A 25734-nucleotide genomic window follows, 5' to 3' on the forward strand; every position below is an offset into this window, starting at 1 on the left:
AGTCATAACAAGGTTACATTAACCTAACAAAAAATTCAAATAATAAAAATGAGCATTAAACATCCAACTAATGCATCATAACTACATTATTTTCTTAAGCAAAACCTGTAACTTTTTTACAGACTATTCTGCTCCACCATTTGCTTACATGGCTGTTGCAAAGGCTTGCCAGCTTCCCCAGTTTCGCACACAGACACACACACACTTCCATATGCACAGTGCAGTAGACCTCCCAAACTCTACAGTCTGGACATGATGTCATAAGATTTTATGTTGTAATGAATCTCTGGAATTGGATTTATAGATTATTATTCCTTTATTCATTTCTGTATTTATTTTGCTAAATGAGAAAGAGGCACATTGTTTAATTCAGCGGGAGCTGTTGCATTGGCCAAGTAACTGTCGTGACATTTATAACAGTAGTAATTCCTAGAATTAACTGTGTTTTTGGTCAGAGCAATCAAATAATCTCATTTGTCAGGCTTTATTTTGAAATGTTCAAATCTGTGTTCTAATACATTTCTAAACACACTGTGAGCATGTGCACACGAGATGAACAATGACTGTCCACAGAAGCATTGCTGCGCATGCAAACAGCATTTAGCTCAGAGTGCTGACAGGCTACATGGTCAAAACAGTTGCTATGGTCTATCTTTTCTCACCGCCGCAATGTAGTGCATGTGTGTGTCGTGTTTGCATGCATATGTGCGGCCATTCTCTTGTGTGGTTGAGGCCGTCCACCACATGTGAGCGTGTTTTATGGGTCCAAAGGGAGTTAAGGTTAATGCAGTAAAACCACCTTCCGCGTGCCCAGCGTATGCCTTAAAAGAGGATTTGACACGAGAATGCAGTAAAGAAATAAACTATGGATAAAGTAGAAGGTTTTTAGTGAAAAAGAAAAAAAAAATCAGATACTTATTGGGATGTCATTGTTGAGTCCTCTGCTACTGATGGGCCTATTGCATGGTTGGTATGTGAAAGCTTTCATTTAAACAGCACATGAGCTGACACATCTGCCTCACTGTGGAGGGAAAAGAATATTTTTAGTGCAACTGCGAGACACATTTTGTTACTGTTAACATATTTCAGCTGCTTCAAAACTAATCCAAACTCTTCCCAGCATGTGGACACACCCCTTCAAGCAAAAATTTAAACACACATGTCGCCAGGATGGATTTGCTTCTCTAAGATTCTAAAGTCTAAATCTTCTTTACTGTAAATTCAAATTACCTTGTTTACCAAGAATGAGGTGGTCACTGACTCTCTTCCGCTGTTTCTTACTGTAAGGCTAAATATTACGTAGTCCTTTTTGGATGTCCTTACACGGTAGAGTGACTCATCTTTCTAGTCAAAGCAATATACGCACTGATCACTGTAAGGAATTGTTTAGTTCAGCTTGCACCAACCATTACAGTCGGTCTCTCTGGCTAATTGAGGCTCACTTAATAACGCTGCCTAGAGGCTTTTAAGCCAATGAGATGTCATTGATTTTATCTATCGTTTTTGCGGCACACGCCCCTTTATTCATGACCCTGCTGTCTCCTCCTCTCTGCCGCTGGCTTTAATAGCCCGCTGGGAATACTTGCCAATGTTTCCAAGTCTGCACACATGCATTCACCTCCATGAAGTAGTGGAATAGTCGGCATTTACTGTCAGACCTCCTGGCAGTAACTCACTCATCAAACTGTTTCTTTCATCGCATCCCTCACTTCATGGTAAATGGTAAATGGCCTGTATTTATATAGCGCTTTACTAGTCCCTAAGGACCCCAAAGCGCTTTACATATCCAGTCACCCACCCATTCACACACACATTCACACACTGGTGATGGCAAGCTACATTGTAGCCACAGCCACCCTGGGGCGCACTGACAGAGGCGAGGCTGCCGGACACTGGCGCCACCGGGCCCTCTGACCACCACCAGTAGGCAACGGGTGAAGTGTCTTGCCCAAGGACACAACGACCGAGACTGTCCAAGCCGGGGCTCGAACCGGCAACCTTCCGATTACAAGGCGAACTCCCAACTCTTAAGCCACGATCATGGCCACTCCTTTCCCATGCTCTCCATTACTCTGAACTTGGCTGTTCCATAGTTCTTTTCACCTTTCTTCCCTCTGTTATCATTCACTTTAATATAGCTGTCCTTCATTTAAAGCGGTGATTGTATGAGTGCGATGAAAGGTATTACCTTAATTGCAAGTAAGTTCTCAGAGTTGTATAGGTGTCAGTGGGTGGTTTCGAAGCCTCACTGCTGTTCCTCCCATAGTTTTATAAGATTTCTTTCTTAACAGGTGTTTGTTATCTGTCCTCCCCACAGGTGGACAAGGTGTGTGACCTGTCTACAGGGGAAGCCACACACATGCATCCTACTAGACCTGAGGTCAAAGCCTCGACACTGACCTTATCTTCTCCTTTTCCATCTTCCCCTTCCTCCCATCCTTCATTAGAGGAGTTGCAGGGGCAGTTAGGTCACTTAAAAAGGTAAGGCAAAGCTACAAACATTCAATCCTTTAGTTAGATTCCAAACTTTACTACTGCCTCTTCATTTTTTACAGTCAATGTTTTTTCTTGTTACTTAGCTACACTACTAGATGGAATGTAAACTCCACTTAAATAAAAATTGACTAGGCCTATATGACACGACCTAAGGGGTTGGCCAGTGTCTATTCACAGCTGTCACTTTTTGCTTTCTTCAAATGGCTAGTTGGATACAATTCACAACCACACACTGTAAATGTAGTGCCTGGTCCAGCTTTTTTGAAAGGGGTTTGCACAGTCCATGCCCTCCACCTGGCCCAGTCTGAGGCAACCATCCTGTGCCCACAGCAGCTGGTAGTGAGGTGAAGTGTGGGTAAGATTAATGTTGACGGACCAACAATTTCCTGTTTACCCAGACAGCCATACCACCAACTCTGCACACTGTAACTTCTGTCGGTGCTGTGCTTTTTTGGAAATCGAATTTCCCAGAGGAACCCACCCGAGGGATTAATAAAGTTCTATCTAATCTAATCTAATCTAATCTAATCACTAGCCGGCCTCGATTACATAGCAGCACTCACAAAAACACACACACAGACACCCTCTTGCAGTGTTGTCTACCATGAATCACTGCAGTGATGCCAGCCTAGCTGACAGGTCTGGCCTGGCACTAGCACCACCATTCATGGCAACACAATCCAGCTCACTGCTTGCTGCCAACACTGACCAGCGCACATGTGAGTGCTGACCACATCAGAGGCACGGCAGCACCAAGCGCAGTAAAGGGAGACTCGTGTACAGCTGAAAAATGTGAAACATGATAGAGTAAAACAACATTTATATTTATTATATATTTAAATCTTTGCACATGTGCATATGTTTGCATGCATTTGTTTACTGACTTGACAAATTCATTCCATTTACTGTCTCAATTTTGATGTGGTGTGGGGAAAAATAGGTTTCGATTTATATGTGGTATACTCAGTGTCTGCATGTGCATGATTGATCACTCTCTTCCAGGGTCAAATGACTGTCTTTTCTCCCTCTTCCCCGTGTTTCCTGTCATGTCACCCTTTTTTTCCCTTTTTTTCTTTCCCTCAATCCCCATTTCACCTCCCTGCATCCTCCTTGCTTGCAACAATCTCACCGGGACTCCAACTCCCATCATTCCCAGTTCATTCCCTCCGAAACATTTCAAGAAAAATAAACAAAATCTGGAAATCCTCTCTAGGTAAGCATGAACCCAAGAGACACACTTTTTTCTTTTAGAAATGGAAGGTGTTACAGTATTGTGCTAGTATAGATTGTTCAGATACTGCTAACAGGTGATTAACTTTGTGTTTTGGGAGATGGGTGCATATTGCATGTCTTACAAACAGCGGTTTTATCAATGGACTCAACACATTACCCTATATGACCCCATGTGTTTTTAAGCCTCTTTCTCACGGGTGGCGGCAATGTGTGTCCGATCAAAATATCATGCCATTGTTTTGTTCATGATGACAGTGTCTATATTGATAGCATCTGTTAGCATTTCTGGGAAGCTAAGAAATTACCACACAGCATCATTGAGAAAAATGTGCTGATGCAGTGAAGTGGTCACATTCAAAGCCATTCATTTCCTGCCACCATCAGTATCATCACATGGGTGCAGGTCATGCTTTCATGCTTGTTATTAGCAGTGTTGGGAAGGTTACTTTTAAAATGTATTCCACTACAGATTACAGAATACATGACCCAAAATGTATTTTGTAACATATTCCGTTACGTTACTCAATGAGAGTAACGTATTCTGAATACTTTGGATTACTTAATATATTATCATGCTTTTTTACAACTACATGAATGTACTATTGCTGTGTGATTTATTACTATTACTGAAGGTTACTCGCCATAATACCAACTAGATTTTTAAATCTTAATATAAAATGAGTAACAGTAGGTGGACATTAGGTAAGGCTGCACTTTTTGCAGTCATCTCGTATAGAAAATTATTCGGCGCGTATATAAAACAGGTCCACGGCTCCGAACCGTAGTAAAGTGACCTCTGGCTAATGCGTCGGTTCTGTGTCGGGCTCGTAGCCGAAAACTAGCTTTACTTTGTTGTCTGGGTCAACTTTGCTAGTGAGAGACAGAGAGAGGCGTTGAAAGGCTGCTCCAGCGAAACTTATTGTTTCGGGGGAAAACACGAACACAGCGTACAGTCGAGTCTTAATAGATTACTTAAAACTGGGCTCGTCAGGCACTCTTCTTGGCTGCAGTGGTTATTATTATATTTACATGCTTCCAGCTCCCGTTTCTGCTCGTTGACAGCTCGTACTTTTCCACTTTTTCTCCCTCCCTCGCGCTCACAGACACATAACGGTTATGGCAGTCCATTCTCTCTGCAGCATGGACTACACTGCCCATGAGGCTACATTCTTTAGGGCTATGCCTGTAACACTCTGCCTATAGCCTTCATATTAAATAATTTTTAAAAATATTTCTTTACGTCATTATGAGAGGCGAGATTGAGACACAGGCATTTGAGCCTCTTAATGCGTGTTTTGTTTGGGTTTCCACCAGCGTGGAATTACCAAAAATAGAGATGGCATAGCCTAACATATGAAACAGGAGAAGACCGCCGTGTAATCCCTTTATTTCAGCAAAGTAACTGTATTCTGAATGCCACCTTTTTAAACGGTAACTGTAACGGAATACAGTTACTCATATTTTGTATTTTAAGTACGTAACGGCGGTACATGTGTTCCGTTACTACCCAACACTGGTTATTAGTGTCATTGTACGGAAACACAGTGCCTCACCACCAGCTGCCCCAAAAATGTGACCACTAATGGTACAATTGCACGGTGCAATTCTCAATTTTAAACTTTCAATTTTAAGTGTACTGATTGTGAAGAGGAAGATATACGTCTGTATAAAAATTATACTTGTGTTTTTTTCCCCAGGTATTTTTTGAATACCCTAGATCGCTATAAGTCCTTCTTTGGCATGTTACCAGAGCTTCTATGCGAAGTGGCGAATGATGAGTCCACTTGCTGGAGCAGAGATGGAGTGGTGAAAAGGTAAGAGAAATGTGTTGCGTTAGAGATAAGAGCTTTCTTTTTTGCAAAACGACATTGCAGTATTGCATGGATGCAGGCTTGTTGGTGTTATTTCAAACAGAGATGTAATACCTTGCCTGAGATTTGACAGAAAGTGACCTCTGTGTTTAAGTTTGTGCGCTTGTGTGGAATAATGTTATGAGTCAGCGTGGCTGGCTCTCGCTAATCACTGTGGAAATAAGTAAGTCATTAAATCAGTCTCTGCACTGAATAAATGCAGGCAGCACAAATGGTTGGAAGGCGCTCCTTTCCTTTGTGCTGGAGTCATTTTATGAGTTGTTAACTATGCCTTTCTCTCTTTCCAATAGTTTAAGAGATATTTATTTTTTGCTGATTTATAGGTGTGGCCCTAAAACCCTTTTCCTGTTCATGGTTAAGTACTGTGTGTGGTTATGCATTACTCCATCAGCATAAGAAGAACAGACAAATGATACAGATAACTGAGCCAATGCGAGTCTGTAAATGATTCCCCCTGCTGGATCTGATTCTTAAAAGCTGTGAAAGCTTGGTCCACAATAATGACAAGATTATGTGCTGCTTCTACTGTGGTGGCCTTAAACTGGCCCCCCTTGGCATTTCAACTTAGTGCTCTGTTATGGGAGTATTAGCTTTGACAGTGAAAAACAGAGGACCAAATGATGGCTTCCCCCATGAGTGCTTATCAGATCTTTTGGCCCAGATTGAGGTATGCATTATTTTCTAGTACATGGAACATGGACACGAGTACATGGAATAACATCTTGTGCAGGAATAGATGACTCACATTCTAAGAAGAACCTTTTTATTATCCTCGTTGGATAGCAGTATTTTGATAAAACTCTTCATTGAAGTTAGCTGTACTTTCAAATCTTATTTGTTTTTATTTGGATCTCTTCTTCTCTTCTCTTCTCTTCTCTTCTCTTCTCTTCTCTTCTCTTCTCTTCTCTTCTCTTCTCTTCTCTTCTCTTCTCTAAGAAGCCAAAGTGTGTGCCACATGCTTGTGATCAGATATACACGAGAAAGCAAAAACTGTGCACGCCATCCATAATTCAACTCCTATACAGGGAGTGCAGAATTATTAGGCAAATGAGCATTTTGTCCACATCTTCCTCTTCATGCATGTTGTCTTACTCCAAGCTGTAGGCTCGAAAGCCTACTACCAATTAAGCATATTAGGTGATGTGCATCTCTGTAATGAGAAGGGGTGTGGTCTAATGAAATCAACACCCTATATCAGGTGTGCATAATTATTAGGCAACTTCCTTTCCTTTGGCAAAATGGGTCAAAAGAAGGACTTGACAGGCTCAGAAAAGTCAAAAATAGTGAGATATCTTGCAGAGGGATGCAGCAGTCTCAAAATTGCAAAGCTTCTGAAGCGTGATCATCAACCAATCAAGTGTTTCATTCAAAATAGTCAACAGAGTCGCTAGAAGCGTGTGGAAAAACCAAGGCGCAAAATAACTGCCCATGAACTGAGAAAAGTCAAGCGTGCAGCTGCCAAGATGCCACTTGCCACCAGTTTGGCCATATTTCAGAGCTGCAACATCACTGGAGTGCCCAAAAGCACAAGGTGTGCAATACTCAGAGACATGGCCAAGTTAAGAAAGGCTGAAAGACGACCACCACTGAACAAGACACACAAGCTGAAACGTCAAGACTGGGCCAAGAAATATCTCAAGACTGGTTTTTCTAAGGTTTTATGGACTGATGAAATGAGAGTGAGTCTTGATGGGCCAGATGGATGGGCCCGTGGCTGGATTGGTAAAGGGCAGAGAGCTCCAGTCCGACTCAGACGCCAGCAAGGTGGAGGTGGAGTACTGGTTTGGGCTGGTATCATCAAAGATGAGCTTGTGGGGCCTTTTCGGGTTGAGGATGGAGTCAAGCTCAACTCCCAGTCCTACTGCCAGTTTCTGGAAGACACCTTCTTCAAGCAGTGGTACAGGAAGAAGTCTGCATCCTTCAAGAAAAACATGATTTTCATGCAGGACAATGCTCCATCACACGCGTCCAAGTACTCCACAGCGTGGCTGGCAAGAAAGGGTATAAAAGAAGAAAAACTAATGACATGGCCTCCTTGTTCACCTGATCTGAACCCCATTGAGAACCTGTGGTCCATCATCAAATGTGAGATTTACAAGGAGGGAAAACAGTACACCTCTCTGAACAGTGTCTGGGAGGCTGTGGTTGCTGCTGCACGCAATGTTGATGGTGAACAGATCAAAACACTAACAGAATCCATGGATGGCAGGCTTTAGAGTGTCCTTGCAAAGAAAGGTGGCTATATTGGTCGCTGATTTGTTTTGGTTTTGTTTTTGAATGTCAGAAATGTATATTTGTGGATGTGGAGGTGTTATATTGGTTTCACTGGTAAAAATAAATAATTGAAATGGGTATATATTTGTTTTTTGTTAAGTTGCCTAATAATTATGCACAGTAATAGTCACCTGCACACACAGATATCCCCCTAAAATAGCTAAAACTAAAAACAAACTAAAAACTAGAGATGGACCGATCCGATATTACGTATCGGTATCGGTCCGATACTGACCTAAATTACTGGATCGGATATCGGAGAAAAATAAAAAATGTAATCCGATCCATTAAATATCACGAAAGCAGCTCACAAAACTTGCGACACGCCGTAACTCGCCTCAGAACGTTAGCACGTCGGAGCAGTATGCATCACGTGATAGAGCGGCTGTGGCATGCGGGACCTGTGGTGGTCTGGATAGCATGTGGAGCTTCGCTAGCAACCCGGCATTTCATCTCCGACAAAGTTATCCCGAGAGAAGTAAAGCAAGTGTGTAAGTCCACCTCTGAATGTTTGTAAAGCATTCCTGCATTAAGCTTAACAAGCGACTGCCTCTTCTTGCTGCTACTTCAATCATGAAACTGCTTAACGATCAGCTGATCGGCTTTTCTGTCGCGAGTCCGTGACTCTAGTTTGCTTTTGGCCCACTTTGCACCAGAAAGAGGAAACCAGTGGATAAACAACAGCAGCACGTTTAAGCTTGATCAGCTGTTGTTAGAATTTATTTAATATTACTTTCTTTTTTTTTTTTTTTTTCTTTTTTTTTTTAAATGACATCAGAAACAGCAGTATGCGACGTTACGTGATGGCAGAGCTTCAGTTCATCCTTTGTCATTTTTTTTTTTTTTTTTTAATAAATAGGACAGGGGGAATGAATGAGAGAAAGAGGGGGAGAGAAAGAAAGAAAACCAAAGGGGAGAAGAGACGGTGAGAAGGGGGGGGAAGAGAGAGAGAAAAAAAAAAAAAAAAAGAACTCCTGGGTCACCTGTATGGAGAAAAAAAAAAAAAAACAAACAAAAAAAACAAACAGAGGAGACAGCAAACAACAAAGAGCAACATAATAATAGAGAAAACAAAGCACCATCACAATAAACTAGCTAGCCATAGATATCAATATTTACTAAATAATAAACGATATTGTGCAGCACGCAAGATAGACAGCGCACAGTGTGCTTTGAGGTAGCAGCCAAGAAAGCTTTAGTCCGCGTCTGTGAATACCCATGTGTGCATACCTGTGTGGATCAGCATGCTTGCATTCCAAAGGTTTCTCCATGTAATGATCTGCTAGGGAGTGTGGGGGGGCCACAGCCCCGTCCTCCAGGGTGTGAAGCGGGTATGGAGGAGATCAAAACTCCAGACATCCAGAGGCCCCCAGAACACAAGAGACCATGGAAGACCAACAGAGGGGCAGCCGCGCCACTGTTCCAGTAAGAGCTGAGGAGAGTCCCAGATGAGGGCTCGCCCAGCAGCCGCGGAGCAGAAGTCAGGGGGAGTTGCAGTGACGCGCCCGTGAGCTCCGCCGGCCCCCAGCTGCGCCTGAGTGACCGAGCCCCAGGCCGAGAGGCCGGGGGCACCCCACCTCCAAAGGGGCCCGAGCGAGCCCCAGGCCCCGACAAGCGGCCGCCAAGGAGTGAGCCGGTGTGTACCCGGACGCCCACCCCCAGACACAAAGAACCACCAACACACCGACACCTGAGGGAGTCCGCCACCGGCAGGGGAAGTGGTGGTGGGTGGAGATAGGCCTCCAAACCTTGGAGGGCCTGAGGTGTCCCCAGAGAGGTGGCGTCTGATACCCAACCTGACATATAGACACAGACATACAGGCACACACAGACACAAACATCCATTCCCACCCTCATGCTCTCATATGCACTCACTCCACACTCAACCAACGTGGAGACAGACATAAAGAGACGCTGTACACACAATCACACTCCCCAAGCGTACTCTACAAACCGGGTCTAGGTACCCTTGCCCCTGGAGGGGGGAATTGCACCCAGACCCAGGTGGTGTTACCCTTTTCCCTGCGGTGGGGAGAGGCAGACCACCCCGACTCCGCAGCAGCAGGGAGGCCCCACACCCCAGACCGCAGTCGGACGGCCAACTCCTCCTACTAGCCCTCCCGCTCCAGCAGGCCGCAGAGAATGGGGGTGGGAGAAGACTCCAAACCTCCCTCCACCCGCTCATTGTAGTGTTGATGCATATGTGTTCTAAGGTGCAATTAAAACCCAGGAGGGCATGGAGCTACCTGCCATGGAGCAGCAGGTAAGCGCATAGTCCCTCCTGCTAGCCCTCAATGACTAAGTGTATTTAAAATTGAGAGGTGGGCAACGACGTCAGGGGTGAGGTATACACCCTGATGGTAAATTGGACTCCGTTTAAGCTTGATCAGCTGTTGTTAGAATTTATTTAATATTACTTTCTACTCGAGGATCTTTTTCTACGTAGCTGACGGCTGGTAACAGTGCAGGGGCGGATCTAGCAAAGTTTAGCCAGGGGGGCCGATAGGGCATTAACAGGGAAAAGGGGGCACAAAGACATACTTTTCTTTCTTATTCTCATTTAAAATGTCTAGCTTTTAATAAATAATTATCTGACACCCAAAGTTTTAATTTGATGCAAAATGAATAGAAGTCCATTACTGTATATAGTGACTATTAAGTCTAATATATATATACTGTATATACCCTAGTAAGCTATAGTACTTTTTCCTTTGGGAAGGTACCATCTGTGCAGTCTGCAATTTTGTTGAAGAAAGATGTTGAATCTATTTAATATTTCTTGAAAAATAATTGATTTCTGTGCATTTTTTTTCACACTGCATCAAATTAAGGTTGATTACGTCGATTAAGCATCATGAGGTGGAGCGTGAGGGGTGGTTCCCTATTTTTTATTTATTTATTTTTGTTGTTGCTGGGAGTTGGAACCCTATTAGTTAGGTTGCTTAATATTTACGCTAAGTACTCTTTAAAATACCAGAATAGGGAGGATGGTGTAGGTTTAAGTTTATTAGATTGATCAGTATTGCTGAACTATGAAATATTTTTTTTTGCATACAGGTATAACAGAATAGCTTTAGTGTAGTTGTTGTTTTAAACTTGAGTATGAACTTATACAAAATGCAGCAAGATATTTAAAAAACAGCTTTGTTGATTAAAAAACACTATATCGGATTCATATCGGTATCGGCAGATATCCAAATTTATGATATCGGTATCGGTATCGGACATAAAAAAGTGGTATCGTGCCATCTCTACTAAAAACTACTTCCAAAAACATTCAGCTTTGATATTAATGAGTTTTTTGGGTTCATTGAGAACATGGTTGTTGTTCAATAATAAAATTATTCCTCAAAAATACAACTTGCCTAATAATTCTGCACTCCCTGTACAAGAGAGTCTAACTAATGTGGTTGTGATCCTTGTTTGTATTTACTGACAGTGTGTGCGTGTCATTTTACTACTACTACTATGAAGACTATAGATTTTTCAGCAACGGTAATGGGTTATAATAGTTTGTTGTCACACACTCCCTGGTGGGTGCCAGGTCTTTCCTTATGGTGTCAAGTGTTCTTGGTTTGAATAAGAAAACAGTACCCTACTGAGACATTTGGCACAACTCATAAACTGTTCAGCTTGGCCAGTGGCTATTCAGCTAGCCTCTTTCACTGTATCTGACGCAGTTGGCATGTATTACAGTGAAAGGAGGGCAGGACAGGGCATGAAAAGGGTTGCCATTTTGGTGCCGTGGTGCCCCCTGTGCCTTGGAGTGCCCCTGATGAGGGAAGCATGGTGTAGTGATCATGGCGAGGGAAGCCTTGGCAGCATAAAGATCCATTGTGAAGTCAGTGGAGAGGGGCACAGCCCTGCTGTGGGGACCCCCAAAGCCCGGAGGGTGAACAAAGACTCTCCTATGAAGCTGCATGGGAAAGGCTTGGACATCACTGCCATTACTTACTGCCACTACTGACCATGCCTGGGAAAGTTGTATGAAAATGGCAATGAAGTAGAGAGAAATGAAGACAGTGAGAAACAAAGAAGAGAAACGATTTGTTTTAAAAATACAAGAAGATGAAAAAAAAGTATTATCCTTTATGGACATGTGCTGTTGTGTTTGTCCACATGATAGTCTTCTTTCCTGTATGGTGGACACAAAGCCACTCGGGGCTCAGCGGGTTTTCCCAGTGGACAGGACACAGATGCAGACACTCTCACATATCAGTCCACATGGGATCCATATGCTAGTCAACTGCAGGGGAGTCATTCATTCAGACACAATCATAATGTGCTCAGGCAACGAGACACACATCTAAATGTGGAAACTCACACACACATACAGACACACTTCCAAGCTATAATACTTCAAAGTACATCAAAGGCATTTGGGATTGAAATTCCCTTCCTCTCTTTATTCAGCAACTGATAACAGAGTGGCAAGCGGGGGGCAAGCAGTTGTACTTAACAACTAAAAATGTGTTTTGGCAAATGTTCAAAATCTCAGAATATTTACACCGACACAGGTGCGAATACTTTGCTTCAACTTTTCCGGAAAAATAAGCTCAATCAAAATGATCACAGTTTTCTTTTTTTATTTACTATTTTTTTAGGTTAGCCACTCACTCGATAGCTATGGTGGTGTTATTACAAAGTGAAATAACTCACTTTAATTACATAATTACAGGTATGCTTAGAGATACTGTGTGCATGTTTTCACACGATGCTTTATTAATTTTCTTCACTTATCTAATTGTAGTTGGGGGGTTTACTATATTTGACACATAAACTGGATATATTTCAAAACATAAGGGAATCATTTGCTCTGTGAGTATGCTTCTACAAATATTTTAAGAAGTTAACCTGACACAAATCTTAGCCACCTAGTGTTGAACTCTTCCAAGCGATTTTTGGTCTGTCTGTTATTTATTATGGCAACCCCTGCCGAACAGCGTGGCTTCTTTAATCTGAAGGAGGCTGAAAGGCACACATGTCTGAAAAAAACAGCTCCAGCTGGTAATTAGACTGTTTCAGAAAAGAGATGGAGATACTTGCATACAATACTTCTGTGAGAAAAACTAACTGTTTCATACTAGCTGTCCCTTCATGGATCCTAGCGTCCTCATGTTAAGGAGGATGCTACCATGCTACACATGTTACCATGGCATCTAAACATGCTAAACATGTTAGCATGACAGCAATGCTAACATGATCCCTTATCCAACTTAGGGTTGCAGGTGTGCTGAAGCCTATTCCAGTTGTCATACGGTAAGAAGTGGGGTACTTCCTGGAAAGTTCCCAGTCTATCACAAGTCTAACACAGAGAAACAATAATTCAGACTCAGCTGCTCTCTTTAGGGGTCGCTACAGCAAATCATCTGTCTCACAATTCAAGGATAAGAGTTCGCATCTATAGTTAGCTAACCTAACAGGCATGTCTTTGGACTTTAGAGAGAACCCACGGAGGTACAGCAAAAACATACAAATACCACACAGAAAAAACCCCAGTCGCCAGCGGGTACAAACCTTAAACTCTCTTCCTGTGAGGCAACAGTGCTAACCATCACACGACCACGTTCCCTGCAGTCAGAAATCATTGTGTTTATTGCATAGCCCACTCTCTCTGCATTGGCCTTTATGAGGAGCAATAATCATTGCAACAGTAACAGTAAATCCCACAAACCCCCATTGGTTTTTTTTTTAAATGCAATATTCATGTATACCTAACTTATTCATATTTATACTATAAGTGCATCCTCATTGCTATGGAATTCTGCAGAGAGAGGTGTAGGTGCTTTTTAGTGTATTATTCTAATTATTATAAAAGTTTTTTAAGAATAGATAATTCTATCACCTATATTATATGACCCAATACAAACGATTCCACTGTATTGGGAGTAGCTCAAGAGATGGTCCACGTACAATACAGCAGTGTGAGTCTTTCTGAATGCCTTGCATTTTTATAAGGTTATGACAATCCATTTGTTTATCATTTTGACATCTGGAATCCATTCTGTTATTGCAGAGAGTAACAGAGAGAGCGCTGCGCTGGGCAAAACGTTCACCCCTCATGCTCTCACTCGTTTTTCTTCACGCCTTCTAGTCCCATCCAGTTATAGCCTTCTCTGTGTCTGTCTCTCGGGTTAGGAGAGTTCAGTTCCAAAAAATGCGAGCGAATTGGATAATGAAAGAGGGAACTATAAATTAATGACCATATGCAGAGGGAAGACATTCCCCGCTTTGTGTGCAGTCTGTGTGCTTCACATATGTGCCTCAAGACCTGTGTTTTGGTGACAAGCAGGACGATAGAAGTTCGTTATATTTAAAATGTAAAGTTGCAATAATATGATAAAGCAGACATGGTGGAATTGTGAGAGTCATGATTTGTTTGCAGAGAAAAAGTGGACCATTTTGGAAATTGCCTACATATGTTTACATTTTCTGCCTCTACACCTACCCTTTAACCCTTTGCCATTGTGTGCAACAGCTTCCCTTTTTACTACCTCAATTCCCCTATTCTACTTCCTAAGCTCTTATTCAGCAGCCCCTTCCTTTCCCATAACCCTGGTCTACTTCCTGGGACCTTAGTATGACCCACGCTGCATTGCTTTGACTCTTTTCTCTTTGGGCCTGCGTCTTTGTGGTGTGGGTGTGTATATGTGTGCACACTCGAGAGAAAGAGAAAACAACAGTGATCATATTTCAGTATTTGTGAGGTATTTATACTCTCTGAAGAAATGCTTGGATTCTGAGTTTGGATTCATGGATTTTCTAAAAATGGGGACAAGTTTAGATGTCAGCAGATGTAATTCTGTTGGCATATACAGCTATTTGCCAATGTGGTTCCTGCATGAAAAGTGTTTATGAGTTTCAGTCTCTTCAAGTTTTGGTTTTATGGTGTGCCTTGAGCACACTGTATATTTATAAAGTTTCTTTCCAACTTCTTTCAGTCTTATTCTGATTGTTTTTATAGAGGAGATGCAACTTCTCCCTTAGAGTCAGTCAGTGCACTCGGTTGAGCTAATATAATTAAATTTCCACAATAGATTGGCATGTTTTACTGGAGCAATTCCTACTGGGCGAGGTAGACACTGTGCACTCACTAACCTCAGTGCTTGCCCACTGGCAAGGCATCAAACTCATAGCAGAAGAGAAAGGATGAGAAGGAGAGGATATGTGTGGTGGGGAGAGGGTTAAGGAAGTATGAAAGAGAAAACAGTGGATGGAATGGCAGATGAACTCATGGATAGTTGAGGGGGAAAAGGAAGATATAGGTCAGTGGCAGCAGGAAGCAGCAGCTTAAGGAGAACCCTCTGTCTTTGTGGCTTAATTCACTCTATGAGCCTGTTTGAAGTTTGCACTGTTTCTCTGGTTGGCAGCCAATAGTGGTCAGTGTGTCACTGTCTTCTGTGTGTGTTTGAGAGTACTGTGCATTCAAGAAATTCTGTTTGACATTTAAGTGTAAAGAACTAGTGAAGAAAGGACAAAGAAAGCTTAAATCTCCATGATGTCAACACCGCTGCAATATGCAGTTAAATGGACCAAAGGGGATGCATTTGAAACAAAGTTTTATTGTATGGTATCGGAGTGTCTTGAACGACTTTACAGTTACTCAGTGAAGCTCTTATTTACATTCACTCACTTAGCATACACTCCATGATTATCATGTTACAGTGTCACAACTCTGTGCATATCTATTGTTAAAGAACTTATAATGAGAATTCACTTACTTTTTGCTTTAATATAATAAAATCCAAGGTCACAGCATGTGTCACAGTTATATTTATAGAGTTTTACCACACCAAACAGTTGTTTTGCCATTCAGTGCTACACATGTGCGACTGCGACATGTTGTTATGAAAGGGACATATTGCAGAGAAAACAAAGACAAAACTTTATCTCAAGTAATACAGTCCACAGTAAGAGACAGTTATATCAGAACTACACACTCATATTCTCATGTTCAATGTAAAGTTTGCACTAATCAGCGTTATAGAAAATCTACTCCAGGCAGACATATCATATCTATGTGGCCACATGATGATGGTGGCTATATGGATTTCACAATTTTTGTTGTCTGCTGACAGCACACATACAGTACTGTAGAAAAGTCTTGAGCCAACTTTCATTCTTTCCTCATATTTTGCTTCCAAGGAGCCAGGCGTTCTTGTAATTTTTTAACGTGATCTTGAGCAATAGTTCTTCGTTCTTTCTGAAGTGATTTTTCTTTCTTTTCTGTCTTTTTATTTTTTTTACCCGTGCATTTTCAGATGAATGCTTTTTTCTTCATTTATTAATCCACTTAACACTGACCTATAAATTATTCAAGCGTAAAAGAGACAAATAACTCAAGGAGTGCAATATTGTTGTGTCTGCACATAACAGGCAACTTAACGAAGAATCAATTTTAAATTCGAAATCATTTATCTGTATTTCAGGTTCGAGACCACACCTCATACAGTCCTCTTCCAGTTCTCTGTCTATATATGACCCCCCTGCACACATCATTCATATTTCTCTGGTTAAATCAGCAATAAATGCCAAAGACAACGCATTGTGACAGGCATGAAATAGTAATTTTACACCAAGAAGGTGAGGAGCTAGAGTATCTGAAAGTTGTGTCTTTAAGAAATAGGCTAAAAATCCAACAAAGACCTATAGTTATGGGTGCACATAAGTGGTCCGCAGGTGTGCATTCATTGTCAAAATAAAAGACGCGCACAAGATAAGAAGTTGCAACGCACATTTGTGTACATATAAAAGGCACTGTTTTTGTCCACTAGAGTGGGATTTTCACGGCATATTCTGCACCACATCTCTGTGCGTTCATCATTTGTTTGAAGCCAGCTCACCTCCCGCAGCCACTTTTCCGAGAATACACTTCTTTTGCGGTTCGGACTCCTTCTGACATTTCTTTGGAGGTGGAGGAACACCAAAGCAATTGCTTAAAGGAGCTTGCTTCTTCGACATCTTTAAGAGTTCTAAACAAATGTCTGTCCTCCTCCAGAAAATCGTATGTACGCAAACGCGCATTGCAACTTCTTATCTGTGGCGCGTCTTTTATTTTGACAGGAAATGCGCACCTGCGGACCACTCACTCGTTAGAATTGGTCTCAGTGGAAGGGTAGTTGACAAAATGCCATTCATAAAGCAGGAAAAATAAGGAGAAAAGGATCTGAGCTGAAATTCACTGGCAACAGTGAATTGGAGTGATGAATCAAAGTGACCAATTTTTGGTTTAAATTGTTGTCAATATGGACAGAAGAGGTCAGAAGAGATGTACAACAATGAGTGTCTACAACTTTATGTAAAACAAGGTGGAGGTTCTGTCATGATTTGGGGATACTTTACACAGAAAAGTACTGTCAGATTTTGATCCACCATCAGTACTATCTGGAAAGCATCAGAGTGGCAGCAACTACATTTTTCACCATACAGATGATCTCAAAGGCACCACTAATGAAGTAAAGGCATGCATGGTTAGAGTGGAACTCTATCAGTCATGGATTAACCTCTCTAGAGCCAGGACCTCAACTTTATTGAAGCAGTGTGATATCTATAAAGATAGAGGTCAGAACAAAAGGCAGCCAACATCCTTCAAGTAGCCTGGAGAACAACTCCTGAAGGCTACTTCAAGAAATATCAAGGAAGCTTACTAATAAAGTTCTGGCTGTGTAGAAGAATACAAGTGGTCATACCAAATACTGACTTTCAAGCTCATTTGCAATAACAAGCTCTGTTATCGCCTTGTATTGTGTATTTTATTTTATATTTGCACGTTTCAATAAATCACTGCAGCTATTTGAAGACATGAGGGGTAGCTTAAGTACTGTAATACATCCAACACACAACTGCATCACACAGTGTGATCAAATTTGACTTTCAGAGCTAAGCACCTCTGTCATAACTATTTATAGAAACACTTTTATCATTTTTCCCAACAGATTCATCAGACCTTGCACATAAAATACAGACCTGACCTAGGCAAGACATTGATATATATGTACACATATATCTTCCTGCTGTATGAGGTAATGTTTACCTGTAGGCCTAAATTTAGGGCATACAGTGAGTATTGGCAACATTCCCTGTAGAGTTTTTGTGTAAATGTGAGTACAAGTTTCAGTTTCCAGTGAGTGTTTTTTATAATCAAAGTGAGAATGTGAGCAAGATGTCTCCTTTGAGTCTAGTTACAAGTTTAAGAGTTATGCCAAGCTTTTACTGAAACCCACTGTAAAGGTATATGAATTTAAAATGAAAAAGAATGACCGGCACGGGAGGAGAGAAGGAAAGCTAACAAAACCAGCTCTGTACAAACAACAAAAGTACAGTCCACTACTGTGGAGGCTGTTGTGTGTGCCTGTGATCTGTGTTCAGTGTGTGTATGTGGTAACCTGAAACCACAGGGAAAACGTTCCTAGAATTCCTGGTGGGTTTGGTGTCATGGCTCGCTCACTGGAACCCCCTGAGTGGTGCTGGGAATGTGGCCTCGTCACGGAAGAGCAACAGAATAAAGGGAAAGTCCCGCCCTATTTTCATACATTCATATACACTTGCTGCCATGTAAATGCATGCACGCACACACACCAATTAAGGAATATATACATGAAATAAAGGTAAAGGAGAACACTTCTGAAAACAAATTCATGAACTATATATTCAAAATATATTTGACTAGTTTCTATGTCTTGACCTAATCAAACCAAACTAGTTCTTGTCCCAACGAGAGATATGGTGAGAGAAAAAAATATGCAGGGTGCTGAAGAAGCTGAATTGTGATTAAAAGAGATGAAGAAACAGAACTGTATGCTAAAAACAGGTGAAAAAGCTGAAATTGTGCTGAAAATAGGAGAAAAAGAACAGAAAGAACAGAAGAGGCTGAAATTTTTTAGGCTACTCATCTCACTGAGCCAAACTGGATCTCAAGTAACTGGAAAAAAAGGTGAAAAAGCTGAAAATTCTGTTGAAAAGATGTGTACTTTTTGAATTTTTTTCTGAAAAGAGATGAAGAAACAAAAAAATTGGGCTGAAAAGAGGTGAAGAAAAAGAAATTTGTGCAGAATAGAGTTGAAGAGGCTGAAATTTGTGCTGAAAAGAGGTGAAAATGCTGAATGGTCAGCAAAAAAGAGATAAGGAACCTGAAATTTGTGCTGAAAAGAGCAGAAGAGGCTGAAAATTGTGCTGAAACAAGGTGAATCAGCAGAATGTTTTGCTGAAAAGAGGTTAAGAAGCGGAACTTTGTGCTGAAAACAGGTGAATTAGCAGAATTTCTTCGAAAAAAAGAGGTAAAGAAGCTGAAATTTGTGCTGAAATTAGCTGAAGAATCTGGAATTTGTGCTGAAAAGAGGTGAAAACACTGAAAATTTTGCTGAAAAGTGTTGAAGAAGCTGACATTTGCATTGAAAAGAGTTGAAAAGATTTAACTTTTAACTGAAAAAAATGTTGCTATAAGCGGGACTCGAACCCCGCCCTCCTGCTCTGAGAACGGCTGCTCATCTCACTGAGCTAAAACATGAATCAGCCCAGCAGGCAAAACTGATAATGTGGTCCCATTCAGCAAAATGGGCCAAAAAATGGCATGAAAAGCTTAATATCTCAAAAAGTATAAAAGTTATGAGCACCAAAAGATACAGCAGGAATTAGCAGAAGGAGCAGAACAGTTTAAAGTTTGAATGGTGAAAATCGGCTGAAAACTGAGGGAGTAGTTAACCAGCAAAGGTCTGAGCAACTAGAATAATAAGGTAGAAGAATAAAGAGAAACAGGAACTCACAATTATGATTTTGGATTCAAGTGATAAATGAAAATTGGATCTGGTTCATAATATAACTGCCAGATTTGATCAGTGATATAAGGTGTTGACTTGGCTGCTTCACAAATGGCCCCCTGCTGAGGAGAATCAACAGCACTCAGTTTAACAGAGCTCCAGTTAGCTAATTTCTTTTCTTCTGTTAGCCAGAAACAAAAGATTAACACAATCAACCCTTTGGCCATAACTGTTAAATAATAATAGTAGCTTGTAATTCAGGTACTAGGTCAAACGGCATACAATCATAGACTTACAATGTATTTAAGCAAGCGAACCTCAATACAACACTTAATTGATGGGTGTGCTGTGCCTAGGTGAGCTAACAGAGTGCAGTAGGCATCAGATAAGAGTCCAGTAGCTGACTGTATGTGGGGGAGGGACATACAGAGCTCATTTATTAATCCCAGTAACATGTGAAATTATGTGGTTTGACCAATTTCCCTAATGATATGATAACAAAAATTTAAAAAGATAAAAGATAAAAATTAGCATTTTTAGCTCACAGTTGGCCTGCAGTTGTTGGGACTGTTGCCACGCATCAGGAGTTTTGGGTTAAACCTGCTGGCTGGGGCATTCTGTCTGTCCTCGCTGTGCTTCTATTGGTTCTCTCTAGGTACTCAGGCTTCGTATCACAGTGTGAGAACATGCTTGTTAGGTTAACTGGTGTTTCCAAATCAGCAGTAGGTATGGATGTGAGTGTGATTTGTTGTCTGTCTTTCCGTGTTAGCCCTGCGATAGACTGTTGACCTGTCCAGGGTGTGCCCTGCCTCTTGCCCAGTAACAGCTCATATATCCTCCAGCTCCCCGTGGCGTTCAGCTTCATCAGCGGTGATGGTGCAGTCGTGGTTCCCTTTAGGTTTTAAAGTGGGGCTAATTTCAGGTTAGGATCTGGCTCAAGGACATGAGTAAAGGTAATATCACACACTGCAACAAGGAGAGAGACAGCACAAGTTTGTAAGAGTAGAAAAAGCAGCTTACTTCACCAAAGACACAAATAACTTAGCATAGAGAGAGCGGAACAAAACAGAACACATGCAGACAAGCCTGGTTGAGAGGAATCTCCCCTGAGAGTGCCAGAGTCAGACTGCAGAAGGATTGAGGTTTCAAAGGCCAATGCAGTGCAGTGCCTCTAGTCACTTCCTGTAAGCTGGAGCACAGCACATAGAACCTTAAAGCCTGAGTGCCTTAGGATTTTCACAGTGCTACTTACTTACTTCATGAAGATTAGAAATGTGCTTTGGCCCAGATAATTAAGTGATTTGCAACACATGCAGCAGTGCTTTTAAAATATCTCCTGTAATGAACTATAAGTCAGAATACAATAACATCTATTTGCATATCTGTGTAAAATCAAGATTTTGACATTACTAAAGTCCCAAAAGACCACCAGCTTGACGAATGATAATGAAATCACAGACACCTAAGAAGATTAATTCCTTATTAAAGCTATTCACATATGCCTGCTCATGACAAACATGATAGCTATGGCTGGGAATTCTGCCAAGAAAGCCATTTTGTCAATGTGTTTGTCAGTGCTACCATCTGCGTGACTTCATTTGGATAACACCTCCCTGAACTTTGCCCTTCTTCTTTTTGCCTGCAGTACAGTCACTCTGTTTTACTTCTTGACTTTTACAAGAGTTTGCACAACATTGTGATATATATATGTTATTCTGGTGTCAGTAAGCTGCACTTAGAGCTGACTCCTTCTATTGGTCAATCGCTATTGATATATGAGTGCTTGTGGGTTATCTATCTGTATATTGATTGCATATAGACACAGTGAATGTACTTTGTGGCCGTCTGTGCATGCTCTGAGTGGGTGTGCATAGGTTCATGACAGACGATGGGTTTGACTCCCATGTGCCCTTTGCGGCAGCAGAGAATCTGAACCACGACCTCCTCCGTCAGCACTCCCACAAATCCCCTCTACTTTGTACGTGGGTATGTCTGCATATGAAGATGTGTTTTTTTTTAATGCCTTGAACATTACCACTTAATGCCCTTTACATATACAGGGAATATGGAGGCCTACAGTACAGTATGTGACATTATCCATTCCTCTTTTTTTTGTCCCTGTGTCTTATATATTTTGGTCACTGAACCTTTATGTGAACACAAAGCCAGCTTTTACATACATATGAAAAATATAAAATGTGGATTGTGCAGATTCAGCTTACGAGTGGTGGACCCCATGACTGGGTTTTAGTTTACCCTGGAGCTGTCAACCTTAAGCATTAGATCACACCATTCTGACCCGGATTAGACAGACAGACAGACAAACAGGTGGTCGAACCACCCCAGAGGATCATGGTCCACTCCACCCGTCTGTCCTCTGTGGCATAGTTTACCCTCCTGGCTCTGCTCCTGCCTGCCCTTGTCTGCCTTCCAAACACCAACTGCCCCACTAGCTTCCCCCCAGACCTCTGGCCTCAGTTATCCATGCTCTCCTCGGCATGTAGGCATGTGACTGGAAGGAGGGGTTACATTCATCAAATTAGGTCTGGCAACAGTTTCTTTTTTCACACATTCACTCTTCTTTCTTTCTTTCTTTCTTTCTTTCTTTCTTTCTTTCTTTCTTTCTTTCTTTCTTTCTTTCTTTCTTTCTGTATTATATTATGTGCATTTACGCCTGAGTTGGATCCCACTCATGTTTTCAGCTCTCTGTCACTTCCTCTTTTGTTCATCCTTCATCCCATTGTTGCTAATGCACATACATGATATTCTTGAACTGTGACTAGTGACTTATCTACGCGACCATGTGAAATGTGTATTGGGCAATGCTACCACCTACTGGTAGAATAGAATAGAATAGAATAGCTCTTTATTGTCATTGTTACAAAAACAATGGCAGTTTGGCGTTGAGGGGGGGGGGGGGGGGGGTGCTGTTGCAACTATAATAAATAGTGTTATAATAACTACAGTTTAAAGAGGTAGGAATGTTGGTTGCATTAAAGTATACATAGAAATATGGATTATAAATAAGGTGTAATGGCCATGAGTGTTGGCAGTGCAGTTATCCTCCAATCAGGGTGTCTGCCAATGTCTGCCAGCCTGTGGGTAAAGACTTCTGTTGAGTCTGTTTGTCTTCGTCCTGATGGACCTGTACCATTTACCAGAGGGAAGTGGGGAAAAAAGTGAGTGTCCAGGGTGCGAGGGGTCTTTGATGATGATGTTGGCTTTCTGCTGAAGTCTGCCTTTATAAATGTCTCTGAGGGGGCTTAGTGAGGTGCCAATTGCCCACTCTGCTGCCCTCACCACCCGCTGCAATTTCCTCTTGTCCTCCGCGGTGCAGCAGTTGAACCAGAGTGTGCAGCAGTAAGTCAGAAGACTCTCGATGGTGGAGCGGTAGAAGTTTACTACAGTCTCTGGGGTAACTGGGCCTGATGTAGTTTCCTGAGAAAGTACAGCATTAGTTGTGCTTTCCCTACCTGGTGGAAAATGTTTGTATTAGGCATTTGTACTATAAGTCACTTGGCTTATACTTCTTGTAATAGGTTCTATTGATTCAGAACTTCTATATCCTTCATTAAACTTTAAGATCTTAGTGATTACGGTACTGTGAAAAAGTCTTGAACCACCTTCTTAATATTTTGTTTCCAAGGAGCCAGACTTTCCTGTAATTTCTTTAAAATGGTCTTGGGCAGAGGTTCTCTAGTCTCTAGTCTCTAGATTTGTCAGCATTGGCTCCTTTTTTACTAATTTTTTGTCCAGTCCTGACCAATTGTTTGTTTTGTTCGATAAACCACTTAACAGTGACATGTGAGTCATTCAAACACACACACAAAAATCTCAACTGATGAACCAGTGTTATGTCAACACATAACAGGCAACTTAGCCAAGAAACATTTTAGGCTGCATCATTGTTACAAGCAACCTGTCACAAAAACACATAAATTATGTCCATAAAAAAACAAAATAGGGAAACTCGAGGACAAAAGAATAAGTGACAAGCCTAAAAAAATCTGCATTAGATGACCAGTATCTGAAGGTTATGTCTTTATGAGATGGGGAAGAAAAGACCTGGGAGATGCATCCTGCCCATCAGTTGATTGACCTACTGTCTGCCAAACCTTCATTAGTGGTGTCAGTGCCAAGAAACCATTTGTAAAGAAGGAAAACAGGGAGAAAAGGCATGAATATGCCAAATCACACAAGAAATCGACTAAAAATCTGTGACAACAGGTCTGATGGAGTGATGAATCCAAATGTGAAACCTAAATCATCATCAGTCTGTACAGAGGAGGTTAGGAGAGAGGTATGACCGTTAGTGTCTATAGCTGGCTGTAAAACACAGCACTGCCACGATTTGGGGCTGTGGTCTTGGGGATCTTAATTTTAATTGTGAAAAAAATGCTAAAATTTGATACACCATGGAATACATCCTGGAAAACATCCGATTGGCAACAGGTTCATTTTTAAGCATGAAAATGTTGCCGAGCACACTGCAGTGAAAACATGCCTGGATAGCCAAACACACAATGGAGCATCAGTCATGGATTGGCCTCCCCAGAGCCACGACCTCAACGCTACTGAAGCATCTTGACATAGAACAGAACAAACGGCAGTCAAAAACCAACGAAGAGCTTTGGGTGTTCTTCATGAAGCCTGGAGAACTATTCCTTAAGGCTCCTTAAAGAAATGACAAGAAAGCTAGCCCAAGAAAATTCAAACTGTGTTGAAGAATAAAGGTGGTCATACCAAATATTGACTTTCAATACTCTGTTTTTGTCTTATAAACCACTGCACCTGTTTCCCATCTTCCTAACAAAATTCAAAGCAATGACTGTGATTCAGGACTTTTACACAGTATTGTGATTCTATTGCTTTTCTATTGCTTTTTATTTGTAGTTTGTAAGAAATACAAAGAAAAGTGTATGTGACTTTTCAAATGTGCAAAAAATAGTTTTCTCTGTCAGGAAGTGATGCTTGCCTGCTTGTGATTTTCGTGTGTGGGCATCCTGGACATGACATTCGTGTTCCTCCAATCTAATGGGGCTGCATAATGTTTTCCCAGAAGTCTGTGTGGTCTATTGAGTCAGCCTACAGTATGTCTGTTGGTACATCGAGGCAGGCGACACACTGAGGTGGAGAACAGTTACACCCAGTGACAGACACACTCAGGCCTGGGAATGTCCTCAAAGCAAACCACGGGCCAATTATAGCTGTAATCTATATAATTGCCACCAGAGGCTATTAAAGCTTTAAACTCCATAGCTGTACTGTATGTTTCCATTTGTCTGTCTCTAAAACTAGAGACAGACTTTGACAAATGGCCACCATTTATTTTGTAATTTGTTTAACTTTCATGTAACCAAGAAATGACATAAATTTGTAGTTATTGAATGAGAACATAGTGGCCCTTCCACTTAGAGGAAAATAAAAACGTCAATTTAAATTTCGTTGCTTTAATGTTAATTATTTGGTTTAGTACAAGTGGAAAATAAATAATAACAAAATCGCATTTTGCAGGTTTCTTTTTTTTTTGTCATAGAAATTGTATTTTTTTTTTTTAAACAATTGAACTTAATGAGAATTTATTGTATGATTTCTTAAAAAGGAGCTTTTGCATATTTTCCTGGAAACATGGTCTCTATAAACAGCTTTAAAAATTATGAATCATAAACTGTTCTGCAAACACAGGCTGTAATAAGCTTATTTGACTTGTGAATTGCATTTAAAAGATTAAATATCGTTTGTTTAAAATTTGTTTGACAGAGACCTGAAAGTCTCTGCTCCACAGCTGGTTCCAGTTATACAAGCACAGAGAAAGAAGTTAGAATTTTTTTTTATTATTATTATTATAATGTCCGTCTGTAAGGCTCATGAATGACAGACTGGAATATAAGCTTCAAAGGAAATTATGCTGATATACGTCAATGGAATAACAGTATCAGTTCTGTCATACCCTCAGCTTATTCTTAAAGCTCAGAATATTGATGCTTCATTGGATGCTGGATGCTTTCAGTACATAATAGTGGCCACATGGGTGCAGTGTGAAAGCATATTCTACCAGACAATCTGCTAAGTCTGAAGATATTACACATGCAGTCCAGCTTCAT

General features: G+C 41.2%; 1 protein-coding gene across 2 annotated transcripts in view; it reads left to right on the forward strand.

The window, feature by feature from the left end:
- gpc5c (glypican 5c) overlaps positions 1-25734 on the forward strand; it is a 112604-nt gene that overhangs the window by 40538 nt on the left and 46332 nt on the right. The window contains exons 4-6 of one of the 2 annotated variants that reach the window (XM_085388424.1): positions 2318-2481; positions 3653-3709; positions 5427-5543. In XM_085388424.1, the coding sequence (XP_085244550.1) occupies positions 2318-2481; positions 3653-3709; positions 5427-5543 (338 nt within the window). The remainder of the gene's footprint in view (positions 1-2317; positions 2482-3652; positions 3710-5426; positions 5544-25734) is intronic. The other variant, XM_085388425.1, reaches the window with a different exon arrangement.

The sequence above is a fragment of the Rhamphochromis longiceps genome, linkage group LG18 (genome assembly GCF_057381845.1).
Source record: "Rhamphochromis longiceps isolate RC_006_pf linkage group LG18, R_longiceps_female_GT1.1, whole genome shotgun sequence".
In the NCBI taxonomy this organism is placed as follows: domain Eukaryota; kingdom Metazoa; phylum Chordata; class Actinopteri; order Cichliformes; family Cichlidae; genus Rhamphochromis; species Rhamphochromis longiceps.